General features: G+C 52.0%; 1 protein-coding gene across 3 annotated transcripts; it reads left to right on the forward strand.

The window, feature by feature from the left end:
* The first annotated feature begins 310 nt into the window (after positions 1–310).
* LOC135886485 (uncharacterized) lies at positions 311–16,281 on the forward strand. 3 transcript variants are annotated; one of them, XM_065414212.1, is made up of 4 exons: positions 311–392; positions 14,035–14,141; positions 14,375–14,439; positions 15,014–16,281. In XM_065414212.1, exons 3-4 carry the CDS (start codon positions 14,413–14,415, stop codon positions 16,061–16,063), a joined length of 1,077 nt encoding a protein of 358 aa, XP_065270284.1. In that variant the 5' UTR covers positions 311–392; positions 14,035–14,141; positions 14,375–14,412; the 3' UTR covers positions 16,064–16,281. The 3 variants fall into 3 exon arrangements, with proteins under 3 accessions (XP_065270284.1, XP_065270285.1, XP_065270283.1); XM_065414213.1 differs by lacking the exon at positions 14,035–14,141; XM_065414211.1 differs by lacking the exon at positions 311–392 and having other exon boundaries at positions 13,799–14,141.
* The last annotated feature ends 2,549 nt before the right edge of the window (positions 16,282–18,830 follow it).

The raw sequence follows: 18,830 nt of genomic DNA on the forward strand, positions 1-18,830 counted from the left end.
GGGCCGGGGGTAGCCTCCCGGGCCAGGAGCTCGGTGGCCGGGCAGGAGGGTCCCACGGGCCGGATGTGGCCCACGGGCCGTAGTTTGCCCACCTCTGTCATAGACAGAGCTACTTGTGTCACCTATGACACCGCATCTTCTAGTCCTTGAATGATCACAGTCTCTAAAGGCACTCCCTCTTCACTACTGGGGCAGACACTAACAGAGGAGAGGATATCTCCTCCTCCTTTGCCCCGCTTGTCTCATCCTTTGCGTCACCAATCACCTCCTCTAATGACATTTAACTCCACCACCACTGGGACTTCCCTTTTCTGCAGCACTGCTAACTGCTAACTTCCTCTTCTGACTCTCCTGAGGCTCCTGAGACTCCATCTCCGGCTCCGCTCCTGAAGGTACTGTGCCAGCCTGAGCTAACTCTCTCGCCCTATTTCTAGTAATTGGCCCCACAGGTTGCTCTATCTCCATCGGTTCCACCATACTAATGGGAATGGGGACCGTTACTTCCTCCTCTTCTAACTCATCTCCTCTCTCTGTCACAATCTGAGCCTCCACGGGTACCTCTGTGCTCGCTCTTTCTCTCAAGCAGCTTCCAACAGTGGGCACTCACTCAGCGCTGCTACAAGTCTTATCTCTCGCTAACCCAGAGGGGAACAAACTATGGCCCGCGGGACCGTCCTGCCCAGCCCCTGAGCTCCCCACTGGGGAGGCTCGCCCCCGGCCTCTCCCCTGCTGTTCCCCCTCCCCTGCAGCCACGTGGGGGCAGGGGGGACTGGATGGGGGGTGGGGTCCCAGGGGGGCAGGCAGGGGTGTGGATAGGGGTCGGGGCAGTCTGGGGACAGGGAGCAGGGGCTGTTGGATAGGGGGTAGGGTCCTGGGGGGCGGTTAGGGGTGGGGGGTCCTGGGAGGGGGCAGTCAGGGGTGGGGGGTTGGATGGGTCGGGTGTTCTGAGGGGGGCAGTCAGGGCGGGAAGTGGGAGGGGTCAGATAGGGGGTGGGGGCCAGGCTGTTTGGGGGGGCACAGCCTTCCCTACCCAGCCCTCCATACAGTTTCGCACCCCAATGTGGCCCTCAGGCCAAAACGTTTGCCCACCCCTGTTCTAACCCATCACAAACACTTTCCAACTCTCTGATTCCCTCCACCAGCCGACCACAGTCTGATTTATAACCGTCCAGTGATCTTAAGCTGGCAGCCGCTCACTCCTGCCATCAGCGTATTTCCTCTCCTGCTTCCAGTAGCTGATACCTACTTCATTCTAACTTTTTCTCTAACTCCTGCTTCTTCTGAAAAAGTACTAATCGCTCCTCCAACACTACATGCAGCCAATTTGTTAACTCCTTAATAGCCTTATCTTTCTTCTCCAAAGTTTGCTGGGCTTTTCTCAGTAATTCTAATTTCTTTTTCAATTTCCTCCCCTGCAAACTGCAAACCACGAGCAGACATTCAACAGCTATTCCTTTCACTAGGTTAGCCTCTCTTTTCTTCTGCTCTGTTTCTACATCAAACACCTCACCCACAAAACCCCATGGGTTACAATGCTCAGATATCATCTCACTATCTCTTAGTTGTACTAAACCTCCTCCATGTTCCTGAACATATTTCTGGCAAAGTTTTCCAAAGCCATACTGTGGGCAACTCCTACAGAGTCTACTCTTGCCCTTGCTCCACTCATCTTAACATGTAAAATAGAACTCATTTAAAATCTAAAATAAAGAACTTCATTTCACTGTTGGCTAGCCTAGATAATAAACTGTATGATGAACACTCTGCTGCTCTTAACTCTGAAATTGACCCATCCCTTCAGAGAGACAAATAGGAGATAACACCACTGTCAAGGCTCCTTCCCCACTCTGAACTTTAGGGTACAGATGTGGGGGCCTGCATGAAAACTTCTAAGCTTAACTACCAGCTTAGATTTGGTCCGCTGCCACCACTCCCAATGTGCTAATTCCCTTCCCTGGGTAGCCTTGAGAGACTCTTCACCAATTCCCTGGTGAATACAGATCCAACCCCCTTGGATCTAAAAAACAGGGAAAATCAATCAGGTTCTTAAAAAGAAGGCTTTTAATTAAAGAAAAAGGTAAAAATCATCTCTGTAAAATCAGGATGGAAAATAACTTTACAGGGTAATCAAACTTAAAGAGCCCAGAGGACCCCCCTCTAGCCTTAGGTTCAAAGTTACAGCAAACAGAGGTAAACACCCTAGCAAAAGGTATATTTACAAGTTGAGAAAACAAAGATAAAACTAACACGCCTTGCCTGGCTGTAGTTACAAGTTTGAAATATGAGAGACTTGTTCAGAAAGATGTGGAGAGCCTGGATTGATATCTGGTCCCTCTTAGTCCCAAGAGCGAACTCTCCCCAAAAACAAAGAGCACAAACAAAAGCCTTCCCCCCACCAAGATTTGAAAGTATCTTGTCCCCTTATTGGTCCTTTGCGTCAGGTGTCAGCCAGGTTATCTGAGCTTCTTAACCCTTTACAGGTAAAAGGATTTTGGAGTCTCTGGCCAGGAGGGATTTTATAGTATTGTACACAGGAGGGCTGTTACCCTTCCCTTTATAGTTATGACAACCCCAAACCGGTTTTCACACTTATTTCAACAAATCCCAGGAAAACAATAGGGGGTGGGAGTGAGTTCCCCTCTCTTCCCTTGATGGCTAATATGCTCCTAGCTGATTGAGAGGTCTCTTTCCCTTGTCAGGACCTGCCAAACAGCTGGGAGAAACTGAGGCAGATGGATCGGGGTGCAGCCTGGGAGAACTGAGGGGACTAAATAATTGCAGCATGCATCACTTTAAAGTATACTACACCTCTACCCCGATATAACACGACCCGATATAACACAAATTCGGATATAACGCGGTAAAGCAGCACTCCGGGGGCGGGGGGGGCTGCGCACTCCGGCGGATCAAAGCAAGTTCCATATAACGCGGTTTCACCTATAACGCAGTAAGATTTTTTGGCTCCCGAGGACAGCGTTATATCGGGGTAGAGGTGTATTACTCTTTATTACTTTTTATCTTGCATGATTAGACTACAAAACCTCTGGCTAGAAAAGAATGGAAAAAAAACCCTCTAAATCAAAACTCTAAGTCAAACGACAGTACGAAACAGGAAATACTGGGGCCACTGCTAAGAAGCAGTCTCAGAAAATCAGGTTTCCTGTGCTCTAAGACAGTCAGTTAGTTGACTGTCAGACTCTAGCTCTCTATATTTAACTCTTCACTTTTGCCTCGGGCGAGATTCCCAAGGGTCTAAAGATGCCTGGAATTCCTAAAAATTCCTGTCACATGCTCCTCGAGTCTCCTCGCTGGCTCATAAATTCTGTTACCTGATTTCGGAGGTTAATATTATTAATTTGGATAGTATGGGTTATAGGCTCACCAATTAATCTGATCAGAAGACAATAAGGTTCTTGTCCCAGAATCAGGCTACTGTGATGGGGCAAGGCCAGATGGCTATAGAAAAGTAGTCTTGTTGGGATCCAGAATATATTAGCCCCAGGCTAAACAAATCCCTGTTACCAGAATAAGTAAATGGCAGTTGCTCCAGGTCAATTATGACACCTAGGGTCAATTAAGATCTTTCCAGAAGGCAGGGAAGATAGCTAGGTTGATTGGAACACCTGACGCCAATTAGTAGCTGGCTGAAACTAGTTAAAAGCCTCCCAGTTAGTCAGTTGGGTGTGTGTGTCAGGAGCTGTAGGAGGAAGCTGTGCTGTTGGAGAAACTGAGCAGTACAAACCATTTCAGGTGCAAGGAAGGAGGCCCTGAGGTAACGGTGAAGTAGATATTGAGGAAGTGGGGGCTGCTGTGGGAAAGTGGCCCAGGGAATTGTATGCATCCTATTTCCAAAAAGTCAGCTACCATAGCTGCTACTATTAGGGTCCCTGGGCTGGAGCCCGGAGTAGAGGGCGGGCCTGGGCTCCCCCCCTCTCCTCCCTGATTAATCACTGAGACTGGGAGACAACAGAGACTGTGCGAGGGAGGGTTGCTTCTCCTCACCTCCCTTGCTGGCTTATGATGAAAATGCCTCAGTAGGCTGTGACCGTTGCCTCTAGAGAAAGAAGGGCTACGTGGAGGGTCACAGTGAGCCTCTGAGGCTAGCATAATCCACCTGGAAGCGTGGGACCCATGGAGACAAGGACAAAGCTTTGTCACACTACACAGAGTATGCCAAGGACCCTCAGGGGGTATGACAGGATGCTCACACTGAGACAAATATAATCTTAAAGACTTTTATTACAATAAATGGAATAGTAATCAAAGTGTAATCAACTGGGAAAATAATCAGAATTAAAAATGCAGTGCTATTATTTTAAAGATACATATGATGTTATATACTATAAAGCTTTTGATTAATATACTCACACCCTTCCTTGATAACCTGGTGGTAAGAGACAAAGGACCAGCCTCTGGCATGCCAAGAGAGTTCAGGTCCAGGTTCCCCAATTCTTGAGTGGGAGGTGCAGAGCTTAGGAGAAGCTAAAGCGAAGAGCTATTGAAGCTAACTTAGTTTTACTTACCTAACTGACTTAAAACTTACAATTAAAACTAAGAGACTAATAGACTAATAGACTAAGAATAAAGCTTGGAAATTTAGAAACTAGCTCAGAAAACAAAATCAAGCTCTGAAAACAAACTCTTTTGGCAAGGTGGGTCACCCCTTCTTATAGGGCATGGATGCTTGGGCCCTCCTTCTATGTCCAAACTTATCTTCCTCACCCACAAAAATTGAAGGGTGCACTTACTCCATAGGCCGGTATGTTTGTATGTATTGATGACATTGTCAAGGCTGTATCCCCACTTTGAACTTTAGGGTACAAGTGTGGGGGCCTGCATGAGGACTTCTAAGCTTAACTACCAGCTTAGTTCTGGTCCGCTGCCACCATTCCCTTCCCTGGGAAGCTTTTAGAAACTTCTCACCAATTCCCTGGTGAATACAGATCCAATCTCCTTGGATCTTAAACAAGGAGAAATTGACCCTTCCACCCTCCTTCCTTTCACCAACTCCTGGTGAATACAGATCCAAACCCCCTTGGATCTTAAAACAAGGAGAATTTGACCCTTCCCCCCCCCCTCCTTCCTTTCACCAACTCCTGGTGAATACAGATCCAAATCCCCTTGGATCTTAAAACAAGGAGAAATCAATCAGGTTCTTAAAAAGAAGGCTTTTAATTAAAGAAAAAGGTAAAAATCATCTCTGTAAAATCAGTATGGAAAATAACTTTACAGGGTAATCAAACTTAAAGAGCTCAGAGGACCCCCCTCTGTCTTAGGTTCAAAGTACAGCAAACAAAGATAAACACTCTAGTAAAAGGTACATTTACAAGTTGAGAAAACAAAGGAAAACTAAGACGCCTTGCCTGGCTTTTTACTTACAAGTTTGAAATAGGAGAGACTTGTTTAGAAAGATGGGGAGAACCTGGATTGATATCTGGTCCCTCTCAGTCCCAAGAGCGAACAACAACCTTAAACAAAGAGCACACCAAAGCCTTCCCCCCCCCCCCCAAGTTTTGAAAGTATCTTGTCCCCTTATTGGTCCTTTGGGTCAGGTGTCAGCCAGGTTACCCGAGCTTTTTAACCCTTTACAGGTAAAAGGATTTTGGAGTCTCTGGCCAAGAGGGATTTTATAGTACTATACACAGGAGAGCTGTTACCCTTCCCTTTATAGTTATGACAGACATATACATACATATTAATGACATTAGATCATCCTCACATCCAAGGTTGCAGCCATATATGGTGTGATGGGTTGGGCCACAGAAACCCCCTTGGGAACTGCCACCTGGATGTGCTGGGACTACCTCTGAGCCCGTTTTCCCTGCCGGCTCGGGACTTCAGTACCCTGTCTTGTGGAGCCAGACACGCTAGCCTGCTACAAATACAGACCCAGGTCTGAACCACGTCCCCCAAAAGCTGCAGGCTTAACTGAAAACAGCTTAAGAAGTGCTCCTGTCTCTAGCACCCAGATACCCAGGTCCCAGTGGGATCCAAACACCAAATAAATCCATTTTACTCTGTATAAAGCTTATACAGGATAATCTCATAAATTGTTCACTCTCTATAACACTGATAGAGAGATATGCACAGCTGTTTGCTCCCCCAGGTATTAATACTTGCTCTGGGTTAATTAATAAAAAGTAGGATTTAAGTGGTTCCAAGTAATAACAGACAGAACAAAGTAAATTACCAAACAAAATAAAACAAAAACCCACAAGTCTAAGCCTAATACAGTAGGAAACTAAATGCCGGTAAATCTCACCCTCAGAGATGTTCCAATAAGCTTCTTTGACAGACTAGACTCCTTCCTAGTCTGGCTCCAGCAATCACTCACACCCCCATAGTTACTGTCCTTTGTTGCAGTTTCTTTCAGGCATCTCTTTGGGGGAAGAGGCTATCTCTTGAGCCAGCTGAATACAAAATGGAGGGGTTTCCAGGGCTTTTTATATTCTCTCTTGTGCAACATCACAGCCACAAGATGGGGTCTCTAGCCACCTGGGCAAATCACATGTCTATGAATGATTCAGCTTTTTGCAGGCCAAGGCCATTGTTTACATGTTAGTTTGAACGTTCCCAGGAAAGCTCAGATGTGGATTGGCGTCTCTTAAAGTCCATTGTTAAGAAGTGCTCCTGTCTCTAGCACCCGGGTCCCAGTGGGATCCAAACACCAAATAAATACAAGTAATTATTCAATTACTTGACTAACCCCTTCACACTATGTTGACCAAATCTGTCTTATGTGCTTCCTACAGCAAACACTTTAAATACAAGCATAGAGCCAACGCTCATAACTTCAGATATAAAAATGATACATGCATACAAATAGGATGAATATATTCCGTAGATCATAAACTTTGCAAAGATATGTTACATGGCATATCTAGCATAAAACATATTCCAGTTATGTCATATTTACACTCATAATCATATTTCTATAAAGCATTATGGGGTGCAACATCACATATGGACCTTATGCTTCAGCTCATCAAGGTCCCAGACATCTGTATGCTGACTTTGCCTTCGCTCAAATTACAGGATGTGGCCTGTGTGCCCTTGCATTACAACCAAACTACTTTAATATAAACCTGTAAACCTACCATCACATGTCATGGAGTCCTCAGGGAGAGGCTCTGGAACTGCTCCGTATGAAGCCAGCCAGGATATCACTGTTGCCAGGACAAGAAGCTTACACAGTTACACGGCTTTGGATCTTCCTGGGTCTGACCTCGGAGCATTCAGCATCCCCTTCCACACCGTGTGCTTCCCGCAGCAAGTCCGCCTGGGCAGGGGTCCTGGGGAAGCCAGGGTGCCCTGCACCCCAACTCCATAGTCAGACATGACTCTCAACCAGCAATGTAAAACAGAAGGTTTATTATTGACAGGAGCACAGTGTAGAACAGAGATTGTTACCACAGAAATCAAGGACTTTCAATCAAGTTCATCTTGGGGACACTCCAGGCCCAGCACTCAGGACTCTCCAAGTCCCAAAACGCAGACTGACCGGGACCCCAGTGCCTGGCCTGCCTGTTGCTCCTCCTCTGGCCTTTGTCCTGCTTTTGGGCAAAAGGTGTCACCTGTTTGCATCCCCTCCTGGGGCTCGGGTTACGTAGGGCATCGGCCATCCTCTCTGTGCAGACAGCTGGGCAGCCCCACCTGCCCCGAGGGCCTCAGTAAAAGTCACACCCACAATTCCCATCACCATGAAGGCATTGGTGCAGCACACAGGGAAACTGAGGTACGCACAGTATTAGTATAGTACAGTCAGACTCACATGCAACATAACAAGTTGAATAAAACCCCACTTTGTGACATCTCTCCCCCCTCTGAGACCGAACTGAGCAGGGTCACTTTAGCCAGTGGCCTGGGGAAGTTCAGGCCACCCCTCTCCAGGACAAAGCATCTGCTATATTGTTGGTGCTCCCCATAACATGGACCACCTCTATATCAAGTATCAGAGGGGTAGCCATGTTAGTCTGGATCTGTAAAAAGCAACAAAGAGTCCTGTGGCACCTTAAAGACTAACAGAAGTATTGGAGCATAAGCTTTCGTGGGTGACGAAGTGGGTATTCACCCACAAAAGCTTATGCTCTAATACATCTGTTAGTCTCTAAGGTGCCACAGGACTCTCTGTTGCTTTTTACACTTCGCTATCGTAATCCTCAGGAGTTTGGCATTGGCCCCTTTCATCCGGTGTAGCCATGTCAAAGGGGAGTGGTTGGTGTACACACAGTGAAGTGCTGCCCAAATAGATATGGCTCTGGCTTTTTAAGGGTTCGGCGCATAGCCAGACATTCCTTCCCTATAGCTGTATAGTTCTGCTCCCGGGGCAACAGCTTCCTGCTCAGATACACGATGGGGTGTGTCTCTCCCCCTTTTGTCAACCTGCATTAGCACCGCACCCAGCCCTTTATCTGAAGCGTTGGAGAACACCATAAAGGGCTTGTCAAAGTCGGGGTTTACCAGCCCCTGACCAGAGCCTCCTTCAGAGCACAGAGAGTCCTCTGGCACTGCTGGGACCGGACCACCTTGTCTGGCTTCCCCTTCTTACAAAGCTCAGTGATGGGGGTGGCTATGGAGCTAAAGTGGGGCACAAACCTCTGGTAGTACCCCGCCATCCCGATAAAAGCCTGGACCTGTTGCTTAGTATGGGGAGCTGGCCAATCTCTGATCGCCTCCACCTTAGCCTGCTCTGGCTTTAGGCAGCTGTTCCCCACCTTGTGGCCCAGGTATGATATCTCTGACATTCCTACGTTGCATTTCCCAGCTTTTATAGTCAGTCCTGCATCCTGGAGCCTGTCCAGCACTTGTTTAACCTGGGACACATGCTCCTCCCAGATCTGGCTAAAGACACAGATATAATCAATGTATGCCAGGGCAAAGTCCCCCATCCCCTTCAGTAATTGGTCCACCAGGCACTGGAAGGTTGCAGGTCCCCCTTTGAGGCCGAAAGGAACTCATATAGCCCCAAAGGGGTGATAAAAGCAGATTTCAGCCTGGCATCTGGATCCAATGGCACTTGCCAGTAGTCCTTGTTGAGATCCATACTAGTGAGATAACGAGCCCCCTCAGCTTGTCTAGGAGCACATCAGGCCTAGGCATGGGGTAGGCATCGGACACGGTGATGGCATTAAGCTTCCAGAAGTGCACACAGAAGCAGATAGACCCATCTTTTGGGGGACCAGCACCACGGGAGACGCCCAAGGGCTGGAGGATGGCTGCATCACCCCTGGAGACAGCATGTCCTTGACCTCTCTCTCCAGATCTTGGGCAGTTTTCCCTGTGACTATGAACAGGAAGCATCTTACAGGAGAGTGGGCTCCTGTCTCCACTCCTGCACAGCCAGGTTAGTGAGCCCAGGCAGGTTGGAAAACAGCTGCAGATAGGAATACAGCACCTCTCTGATCTCTGCCTGCTCGGTAGAGGTTAGCTGGTCAGAGAGGGGAACTGATTCCAGCGATGGCCCAGCTCCTGTCTCAGGGAAGAGAGCCACCAAGGGATCATCTCCCTGCTCCTTCCACTGACCACACACGGCCAGTACCAAATTCTCCCTCTCAAAATACGGCTACATCATGTTGACATGGTTCACCCTGTGGCTATGAGTGTGGTTAGACTGTTCCACCACATAGCTCACTTCATTCAGCTGCTTGATGACCTTAATGGGCCCATCCCAGGCAGCTTGTAGTTTGTTCTTTCTCACGGGAATGAGAACCATCACCTGGTCCCCAGTGGCATAGGCGCGGGCATGCGCTGAGCAGTCATACCAGATCTTCTGCTTCCTTTGGGTCCTGGCTAGATTCTCCCTGGCCAAGCCCATGACTCCCCATCGGGAGAGGCCTTCCCCTCCCATTCATCCCCCATTAAGTCCAGGGGGGCCCTCACTCTCCTCCCATACAGCAACTCAAAAGGAAAGAACCTTGTAGATTCCTGAGGCACTTCCCTGAACATGGGGTAAATACTTTTCCCAGTCCTCTGGGTGCTGGTTCATAAAGGTCTTCAGCATCAACTCTAGAGTCCCACTGAACCTCTCAACAAGATCGTTGGACTGAGGATGATACGCTGAGGCCCAGGTGTGCCGGACGCCACACTTCTCCCACAAGCACCAGAGCAGGTCTGACATGAAGTTGGACCCCTGATCTGTAAGGACCTCCTTGGGAAACCCCACTCTTTCTTTAGAACTATCGTGGATAGTTCTCTAAAGATGTCCACGCAGTGTGCAGAGGCGGTCAAAAAAGCAAACAGGATGTTAGGAATCATTAAAAAGGGGATAGAGAATAAGACTGAGAATATATTATTGCCCTTATATAAATCCATGGTACGCCCACATCTCGAATACTGTGTACAGATGTGGTCTCCTCACCTCAAAAAAGATATTCTAGCACTAGAAAAGGTTCAGAAAAGAGCAACTAAAATGATTAAGGGTTTAGAGAGGGTCCCATATAAGGAAAGATTAAAGAGGCTAGGACTCTTCAGTTTGGAAAAGAGAAGACTAAGGGGGGACATGATAGAGGTATATAAAATCATGAGTGATGTTGAGAAAGTGGATAAGGAAAAGTTATTTACTTATTCCCATAATACAAGAACTAGGGGTCACCAAATGAAATTAATAGGCAGCAGGTTTAAAACAAATAAAAGGAAGTTCTTCTTCACGCAGCGCACAGTCAACTTGTGGAACTCCTTACCTGAGGAGGTTGTGAAGGCTAGGACTATAACAATGTTTAAAAGGGGACTGGATAAATTCATGGTGGCTAAGTCCATAAATGGCTATTAGCCAGGATGGGTAAGAATGGTGTCCCTAGCCTCTGTTCATCAGAGGATGGAGATGGATGGCAGGAGAGAGATCACTTGATCATTGCCTGTTAGGTTCACTCCCTCTGGGGCACCTGGCATTGGCCACTGTCGGTAGACAGATACTGGGCTAGATGGACCTTTGTTCTGACCCGGTACGGCCTTTCTTATGTTCTTATGTTCTTACTCTTCTGAAAATGGTCAGCAGTGAGTCTGCCATAGTGTCTGCCTCAATAGAGGACAAGGCCACTGCCTCTGGGTACCGGATGGCAAAATCTACCACCACCAGAATCTATTTGTTCCCTGACCGGGTTGCCTTGCTGAGGGGCCCCACTATGTCCACAGCCACATTCTGAAAAGGCTCCTCTATGATGGGCAGAGGCCTTAAGGCTGCTTTACCCTTATCCCGGGCCTTCCCCACCCTCTGTCAGGGGTCACAGGACCTGCAGTACTGCTGGATGTCATCAAAGACTCCGAGCCAGTAAAAGTTCTGTAGTAACCTCTGCCTGGCGCGCTGGATCCCCTGGTGTCCCGAGAGAGGAATATCATGGGCCAGGTACAATAGCCTGCGGCGGTACTTCTGGAGGACCACCAGCTGCCTCCAGATCCCCCATAACTTCACTGCTCCTTAGGGAACCCATTCATGGTACAGGAATCCCTTCTCCCACAGGAATCTCTTCCGGCAGCCTTCTCCCAGGGGCCGCGCTGTGGCCAGTACGTTCCCTCAGCTTCTCCAAGGAGGGATCCTTCCGTAACTTGGCATGGAATTCACCGGCTGGGGAAGGGATGGTGACCTGCTCCCTCTCGCTGGCTGGGTTTGGGGTCACAGCGCCACCGAGCTCTGTCGCTGGTGGCTCCCTTCCCACTGGGGTAGGGCCCCGCACCCCTTGCTCACTACGGGTAATGACTTGGGCACTCTGGGGTCCGCCCGGCCAGTCCTCGGTTGGCAGCTGATGATGCACCCCATGTCTTTGGGGCCCTCCCTGGCCCCCAATTTCAGACACACCCTCGCTACAGGTACCTTAATTGGGAGCCTGCACGTGCCCGTCAGGGTCAGGTAGGTGTTGGGCACCACCCAGTCTGGGGCCACCTCTGGAAGGGGTTTATCCAAGTCCTCCTTTTGGGGGGTCCCTGAGTGACTCCCTTCCACACCGACATGGGCCTGTCCCCTTGGGATTCCATTCCATATCCCGACCTGCTGTCTACAAACTCATCAGCCAGCTGCCCTGTGCTGCGCCGCGCGGTCCTTCGGCTTCTTGTCCACTAGCCACATTCTCAGGTCAGGGAGGCAGCCCTCATTCATCTTCTCCAGTCCCACCAGTTCGATCACGTCCTCCTTGGTCTGGGCCCCAGCCCCATTCTCCCACTTGCGGGTGTATCCCCTCATCCAGATGGCCAGTTCCAGATAGGTCACCCCCCGGGGTCTTCTGCAAACTCCAGAACCTTTTCCTGTAGACCTCAGAGGTCAGACCATACTTGTGCAGCAGGGCTTAGATGAACAGTTCATAGTCCCTTGCTTCCACCCCATCTATCTGGCTGAACAACCCTATGGCTTTGGGACCCAGTAAGGAAGTGAGATGCCAAAGCCTGTCTGCCGGGTCAATCTGGTGCAAACTGCAAGCCTTCTCAACGGCAGTAAGGAAGGCGTCCATATCCTCCCCATCCTTAAACTGGGGCAACAATTTTATATCGAAGTTCCCTGCAAGCTTGGCCCCCCCGGGCCCATCCCCACTCACCATGGTAGAGATCTCTCTGCTTCTCAGCTCCGCCAATGCCACCTCTGCTTTTCCTCATGTTTTCTCTGTCTCTCATGGTCCTCCCGTTCTTTCACATGGTCGTCCAGCTCTTTCAGTTTCAGCTCCTCCTCCAGCCTTTGTCCTGCTACCTCGTTGCATCCCCTCCTGGGGCTCAGGTCACGAAGGGCATCGGCCATGCTCTACGTGGATACAACTGGGCAGCCTCACCTGCCCCGAGGGCCTCAGTAAAAGTCACCAACTCCCATCCCCATATAGGCATTGGTGCAGCACATAGGGAAACTGAGGTACACACAGTATTAGTACAGAACAGTAAGACTCACATGCAACATAACAAGGTGAACAAAACCCCACTTCATCACATAGCATTATAATAAAACAAATAATCAACACCATAAAGAAATAAGAAATCCGTAAGAAAAAAAATATAGGCAAGCAAGCAGGTTAGCCTTATAGGCTACAGTGACTGGCCACCAGCAGAGAAAAGGAGGAACCCTGGGGCACCAATGCCTAAGCCCTCTGCAATGGCAAGGGACTGAGTCAGTGCCAGATGACCCCAGTAGGTGACACCTGCCCCACACTGAAGAGAAAGATGACCCTCTACCTCAGCTCACTGCCAATCTGACATGCGGGTGGGGGGTAATTCATTTTCCATGTCAATTCTGATGATCAGTTGGATCATGGGCATGCCAGCCCGACACATCGGCCAGGCACCTCAGAGCATCGTCCCACCCCGTCCTGTCTCCAGCTCTGGATGATCCCTGATGCTTATGAGGAAGGTGAAAAAACATCCCAGAATACGGGGAGCCAATGGGGCATCAGGATAATTCTTCCTGCCTGAACCCTGCAGGGACGCATGAGACTGGATTATAATAATTGTCTTCATACAGGGCTGCCAGTGTTAGGAGCACGTTGAGCTGCCCCGTTTACCATTCCCACTTCCCTGAGCCAAGAACCCCCCGCTCTGGGGCTGGATCAGAGCCAGCATCCCCTAGAGGAGAAAGGCCCCATGATACATTTACCAACTCTCTCACAAAGTGGCAAATCTTCAGCCCCAATCGGTTACGTCCTGCTCCCCCCACTGGAAATCCACAAACTGCTGCAGACATGGATGGGCCGATAGGGGCTGGCTGCAATACAGACCACACAGATAAAAGTCTGGCAGGGATCCCACCCTCTGGCGAAGCAGCCGTGACCCTGGCAGAGAGCAGAACAAGGGGGTGGCCTGAATTGGGGACTGTTTATCTAGGAGAAGCGGCTTGATTGGCCCACAGAGGCAGGGTTACAGAGCGGAAGCCAGAGTGAGAGAGGGGGAGGTGGGATGGGAAAGGGAAACTTTGGGAGAAAATGGGGCATTGAATGGGGGAGGAAGGAGGATCCTGTAGGAGAAGGCAGAGTCAGTGGAAAGGGGAAGGAGCCACCGGAGAGGAGATAAACAGCCCTCTGCAGTGTTTACACCCAGAATATTCCAGGGCTGGTTTTGCTTTTCTCTAAGGTCCTGTCCATTTCGGTAAGGCCCAGGAGCTCACTCCTGTCCACAACGGGGGCTGCCATCAGTCGAGAGCATCTACCAGCTTGGAGTGTCAGTTGGAGCTGTGTGGGGTGAGTCCAGGGCTGGTATAGCTGGGGGCTATGGGTTGGGATTGAGGGGCATTGGCAGAGGTGGAGGGAGGGTTAAGCACAGGGCTGGGATACCAGGGGGCTGCAGCTGGTCAGGATTGAGGGAACTTTGGTGCGTTGTTTTCCTGTGCGCTCGATTCACGGACTACTGGCTGGGTGCAGAGTTACAAGTCAGGATATTGTTAATATTTCCTCCCCTCTTTATCTCCACGCAGGGCAGCCCTTCATACGTACAGGGTGAGCCGGAGGAGACATGGCCCAGTCACATAGATCAACAGTGGTAAGTGGGAACCCGTGTGAGATGGGATCCTCCTGGGTCAGGACGCTGGGCTTTCCCCTCCCTCCCTCCCTCCCTCCTTCCCTCCTTCCCTCAGGACAACGCCACCCTCTGGGAACAGGGCTGCAGGGCACATCTAGGAGACTTCACTGCAAGTACCTTCCAGTACTGCCCAATTCCTGTCCCAGGTGCCTGGTCGCTCTTGGAACCAGGGGGCCTTCAAACATAGAAGAATCATATAAGATCAGATGAGTTAATGTCAAAGGGCCACAGCTCCACTGGTGCCATTGGGCCAGCCCCCATCTGGTGTGAATGGGCCACATCTCCAGTGGTGTTAATGGGCCATACTCCAGCTGGTGTATATCGGCCGTAGCCCCACTGGGGTGAGTGAAGAGGAGTCATTGTTGCCCTGAGGGTTTCACTCCTGGTGTCACTAAAAAATTTTTCCATTGATAGAAACAGAGGAGCCCCCTGCTGTGTCCCATGCCAACTCCACGTGCACATGATCTCCTCCAACTGCCTTGGTCCTTCTGCCAACTGCTCCCCTCTCTCCCCCTCCCCTTTGTCCCCGTCCCAGGGCTCCAGTCTAGTCCCTAGATCATTGGTCCCTCGGAAGGACTCCCTGGGCACAGACGTCTTTCGCGATGACAATGGAGACTGCATCGTCCGCTCCGACCTGGGCTGCTACCTGCAGACGAAAGATTTCCTTGAGAGGGGACATGACATCAAGATCCGGAGACTGCACCCTGCATGCCAGGGCGGGGATCACTATGTGGGCAACAGGCAGGAATCCAATATCTACATCATCAAGGGCAGTTCCTACCGGGTGGTGAGGGACCTGAGCACAGATAAGGGAGCTCAGATCTTTGAGCTGCATCCCAGGTGCCGCGGTGGGGACCACTACGGGAGGGCTGGTTGGACCTTCTTCATCATTTTCCAAAACCAGGGTGAAATCCGCTGGGTGACTAATTTGAGGACAGCTGAAGGTGAAAAAACCTTTGTCTTGCATCCTGAATGCTGCAAGGGGCTCTACTACTTTGGCATCGATCAGTACCTAGCCCTGATCAAGATGGATGAGAAGTGGGGAGCTCATTTCTACCTGTACCCAGACGCGAGCAAAGACAAGCTGGACTCCTTCTTCTCCATCCACCCCGACGTGCTGAACTTCTTCCCTGGGGGCTTGACCCTCACCAAGGGCATCTCAACCTGTGGCTGGGAGTGCATCAAGACCCTGCACAACAACTCCGACTCCCCCATCACCTGGTCCGACAAGGTCACCCGCAAGGTGGGCTATGCCAAGCAGAAGATGTCCACCATTGAGCACAACTGGAGCATCTCCACTGAGATGTCCATCGGGGCTGGAGACCTCACCAAGCTCATCACCCAGCTCCAGTTCTCCCTCAAGGCTGAGTACGGCGGGAGAAGCATACGCACAGAACAGGAGGACTGGAATGAAGCCCGAGAAGAAGAGGAGTCAATCCAGGTGACCCTGGAGCCCCAAAAGAACCTGCACATCTGGCAGTACCAGCTCGGCATAGGCCAGGAGCCCATCTTGTTCTGCAGAGACATCCAGTTCACCAAAGAAAACAAACCACCCGACCGCATCCCGCTGCCTCCAGTCCCCTAAGTGCCCATGAGGATGGAGAATGCAGCACCATGATGCTATTCTGGATGCGTGCATGTGAACTTCTTTGCCCGAGTATTACCCCTTCCGGTCTTTCCCTCAGCTGGCCAAATTTCACCCACCTCATCCCAGCTGTTCTCCTCCTGTTCCCAGCTTTACTCAAATCTTGTCTGCAACAAAGATGGTTTAATTAAACTTTCTTCCCTTCCTATTTTAGCCAACGGTTTTAGTCGATTGTTCATTTATTGTGTGAACTTATGATTAACTAACATGTCGTGGCATATGTAATCATTGTAAGCTGAAGAGAGTTAAATTGTAGGATTATAGAAGGGTAAGATTGATGAGCATCGCGGATCATCCATAGCTGGAGATGGGCCAGGGTGGGCCAGGGCTCTGAGATGCCTGACTGGTGGGTCGGGCGGCTTCAGAGGAAGGCGAAAAAAAATCCCAAGGAGCCAATGGGGCACCAGGGTAACTCTTCCTGCCTGACCCTGCAGGGGAAGCCCTGAAGCATGAGATTGGATGGTAATAATAGTCTTCATACAGAGCTGCAATTGTTATGAGCATGTTGAGCTGCACTGGTTTAGTTCCTTAATTTCCATCCCCCCAGTTCATCTAGAGGGGAAAGGCCCCGTGTGCCATTCCCACCTCCATGAGCCACCAACCCCCCTTAACATGGAGAAGGGGCTCGATGGGGCAGGGTTAGGAGAGGGGAGGTGGAAGGGGAGGGGAGGTGGAAGGGGAGGGGACACTTGGGGGCGGAAGGGGGGCATTGGATGGGGGGAGGAAGGAGGAGCCTGTAGGAGAAGATGGAGTCAATGGAAAGGGGGAGGAGCCACTGGAGAGCAGTACCAGCAGAGGTGAAAGTAAGCCGGTACGGGCTGGTACGGAGTACCGGTAAAAAAAGGTGCAGCAGCGTACAGGCAAATAAGTGGAGCATTCAGTGCTGGCTTACTGCAAAACCTCTTCTGGCTGCATCAAAAACAGTTTAAACTCAAAGCTAATGAAAGCTTGGAAAGGGAAAACTCACTGTCACATTAGTTTCTCTCCTCCCTCCTCCTCCAGCCAGGCTGCCCCCGCGGCTTGGCTCCGTGTTCCCCAACCCCCGCACTCAGCAGGGGCTGCAGCGGCTCCCCTCTAGCTTGCAGCAGGGAGCAGGGGGACTGGCTGAGGGAGAAGCCTGCCCGGGACGCCTGCTGCCTACATAGGAACAATTTAAATTTAGCTGTTCACTCTGCGGGATTAGGGACCATTTCTGGCATCCTTGTTAATTTCACTCACAGTTGTTGGGGGGGGGGGCGGGGGTGAGACCAAGGCAGGGGCAGAATACAATAGGCATTTGGCTTAGGGTGACCAGACGTCCCGATTTTATCGGGACTGTCCCGATATTTGCTTCTTTGTCCTGCGTTCCTCGGGACACTGGACAAAAAAGAAATTTTGCCCTTCGCTCTGGCGCTCGCCCCCCCCCCCCACCGCCCCGGCTCCGCCTCCTCCTTCCCCCATTGGCTCCCTCCCCAAATCCCCGCCCTGGCCCCGCCTCTTCCCCAACCACGAAGCATTTCTCCTCCCTCCCAGGCTTGCAGCATGGCGGGGCAAGCCTGGAGGGAGAGGGTGGCGGTGGTGCCTGGATCCTGGAGCTGGTGAATCAGCTCCGGCACCCGGGCACCGGGCGGGCGGGCAAAGGGGGGCTGGCAAGGGAGGGAGACGGGGGGGCTCAGCTGTGAACCCCCCCGCTGTGCCAGAGGGCTCCTGCCCGGGCCGCTGCACCCGGGACCGGGAGCGCAGCCTGGAGACTGCTCCAGCCCTGCAGCCCGCGGGGCAGCACGGTGGGTCCGGGAGGGGGCAGCGCGGAGCAGGCAGGGGCCGGGTGGGCGGCGCGGGCCGAATCCCTGCTGCTGCCGGTGAGCCCCGCGCCGCTCCCTCCCGCTCGCGGCTGCGGCTCCTTCCCGGCAGGACGCGCCCCCCGGCCTGCCCCGGTCACATGCGGCGCGCGTCCACCTGCTCCTTCCCGGCGGGAGGGAGACTAGGCGCGGGGGACACGCGCTGCATGTGGCTGGGGCGGCGGGAGGCGCGTCCCGCCGGGAAGGAGCCGCAGCCGCGAGCGGGAGGGAGCGGCGCGGGGCTCACCGGCAGCAGCAGGGATTCGGCCACTGCCGCCCACCCGGCTCCTGCCCGCTCCGCGCTGCCCCCGCCCGGACCCACCGCGCCCCGCATATGCCCGTGGCGGGCCGGGGGCGGGAGGCTCACATAGTGTTCCCCGCCCCGGCAGGCAGGGTGCAGGTCCTGGATCTCCACGGCCTCAGGGGAGTGGCACTCGGGCGCCTGGAGGAAGCAGCCCACGTCGGAGCGGACGACGAAGAAGCCGTGAGGGGTGGCGAAGACATCGGTGCCAGGGGAATGTGCCCGTGGGGCGATCCCGGCCATGGGGGGGCTGAGAGCCTGGGGGACAGCAGAGGGGGAGAGTGAGGGGGGGTCCATACTGAAACAGGCCAGGCCAAGACCAGCCGGATCCTGGCGGTGTGGAGGGTGGGAAGGGCACCACCGCCCAGGGCACAGGGTTGGGGAGAATCAGCCTAGCCCCAGAAAGGGAGGTTGGGGGGAGGATACGGGTGGGGGAGTCACACCAAGAGGGGCCAGGCCCTGGCTGTGGAAGGGGGAAGGAGGCCTGGGTCCCGGGTCGGGGTGTGGAAGCTGGCTCTGCACCGGGCACCGCGGGTACCCAGCAGCCCAGCGCGGCTTCTGCTCCCCCCACCCCAGAAGGGGGGACCCC

The sequence above is a fragment of the Emys orbicularis genome, chromosome 12, assembly GCF_028017835.1.
Source record: "Emys orbicularis isolate rEmyOrb1 chromosome 12, rEmyOrb1.hap1, whole genome shotgun sequence".
Lineage (NCBI taxonomy): Eukaryota > Metazoa > Chordata > Testudines > Emydidae > Emys > Emys orbicularis.

Bases quoted from the DNA above. Each gene is read 5' to 3' on its own strand.
- LOC135886485 (XM_065414212.1), top strand. From the start codon at position 14,413: ATGGCCCAGTCACATAGATCAACAGTG. The intron at 14,440-15,013 runs GTAAGTGGGAAC...TCCCCGTCCCAG, and splicing joins AGTCACATAGATCAACAGTG to GGCTCCAGTCTAGTCCCTAG.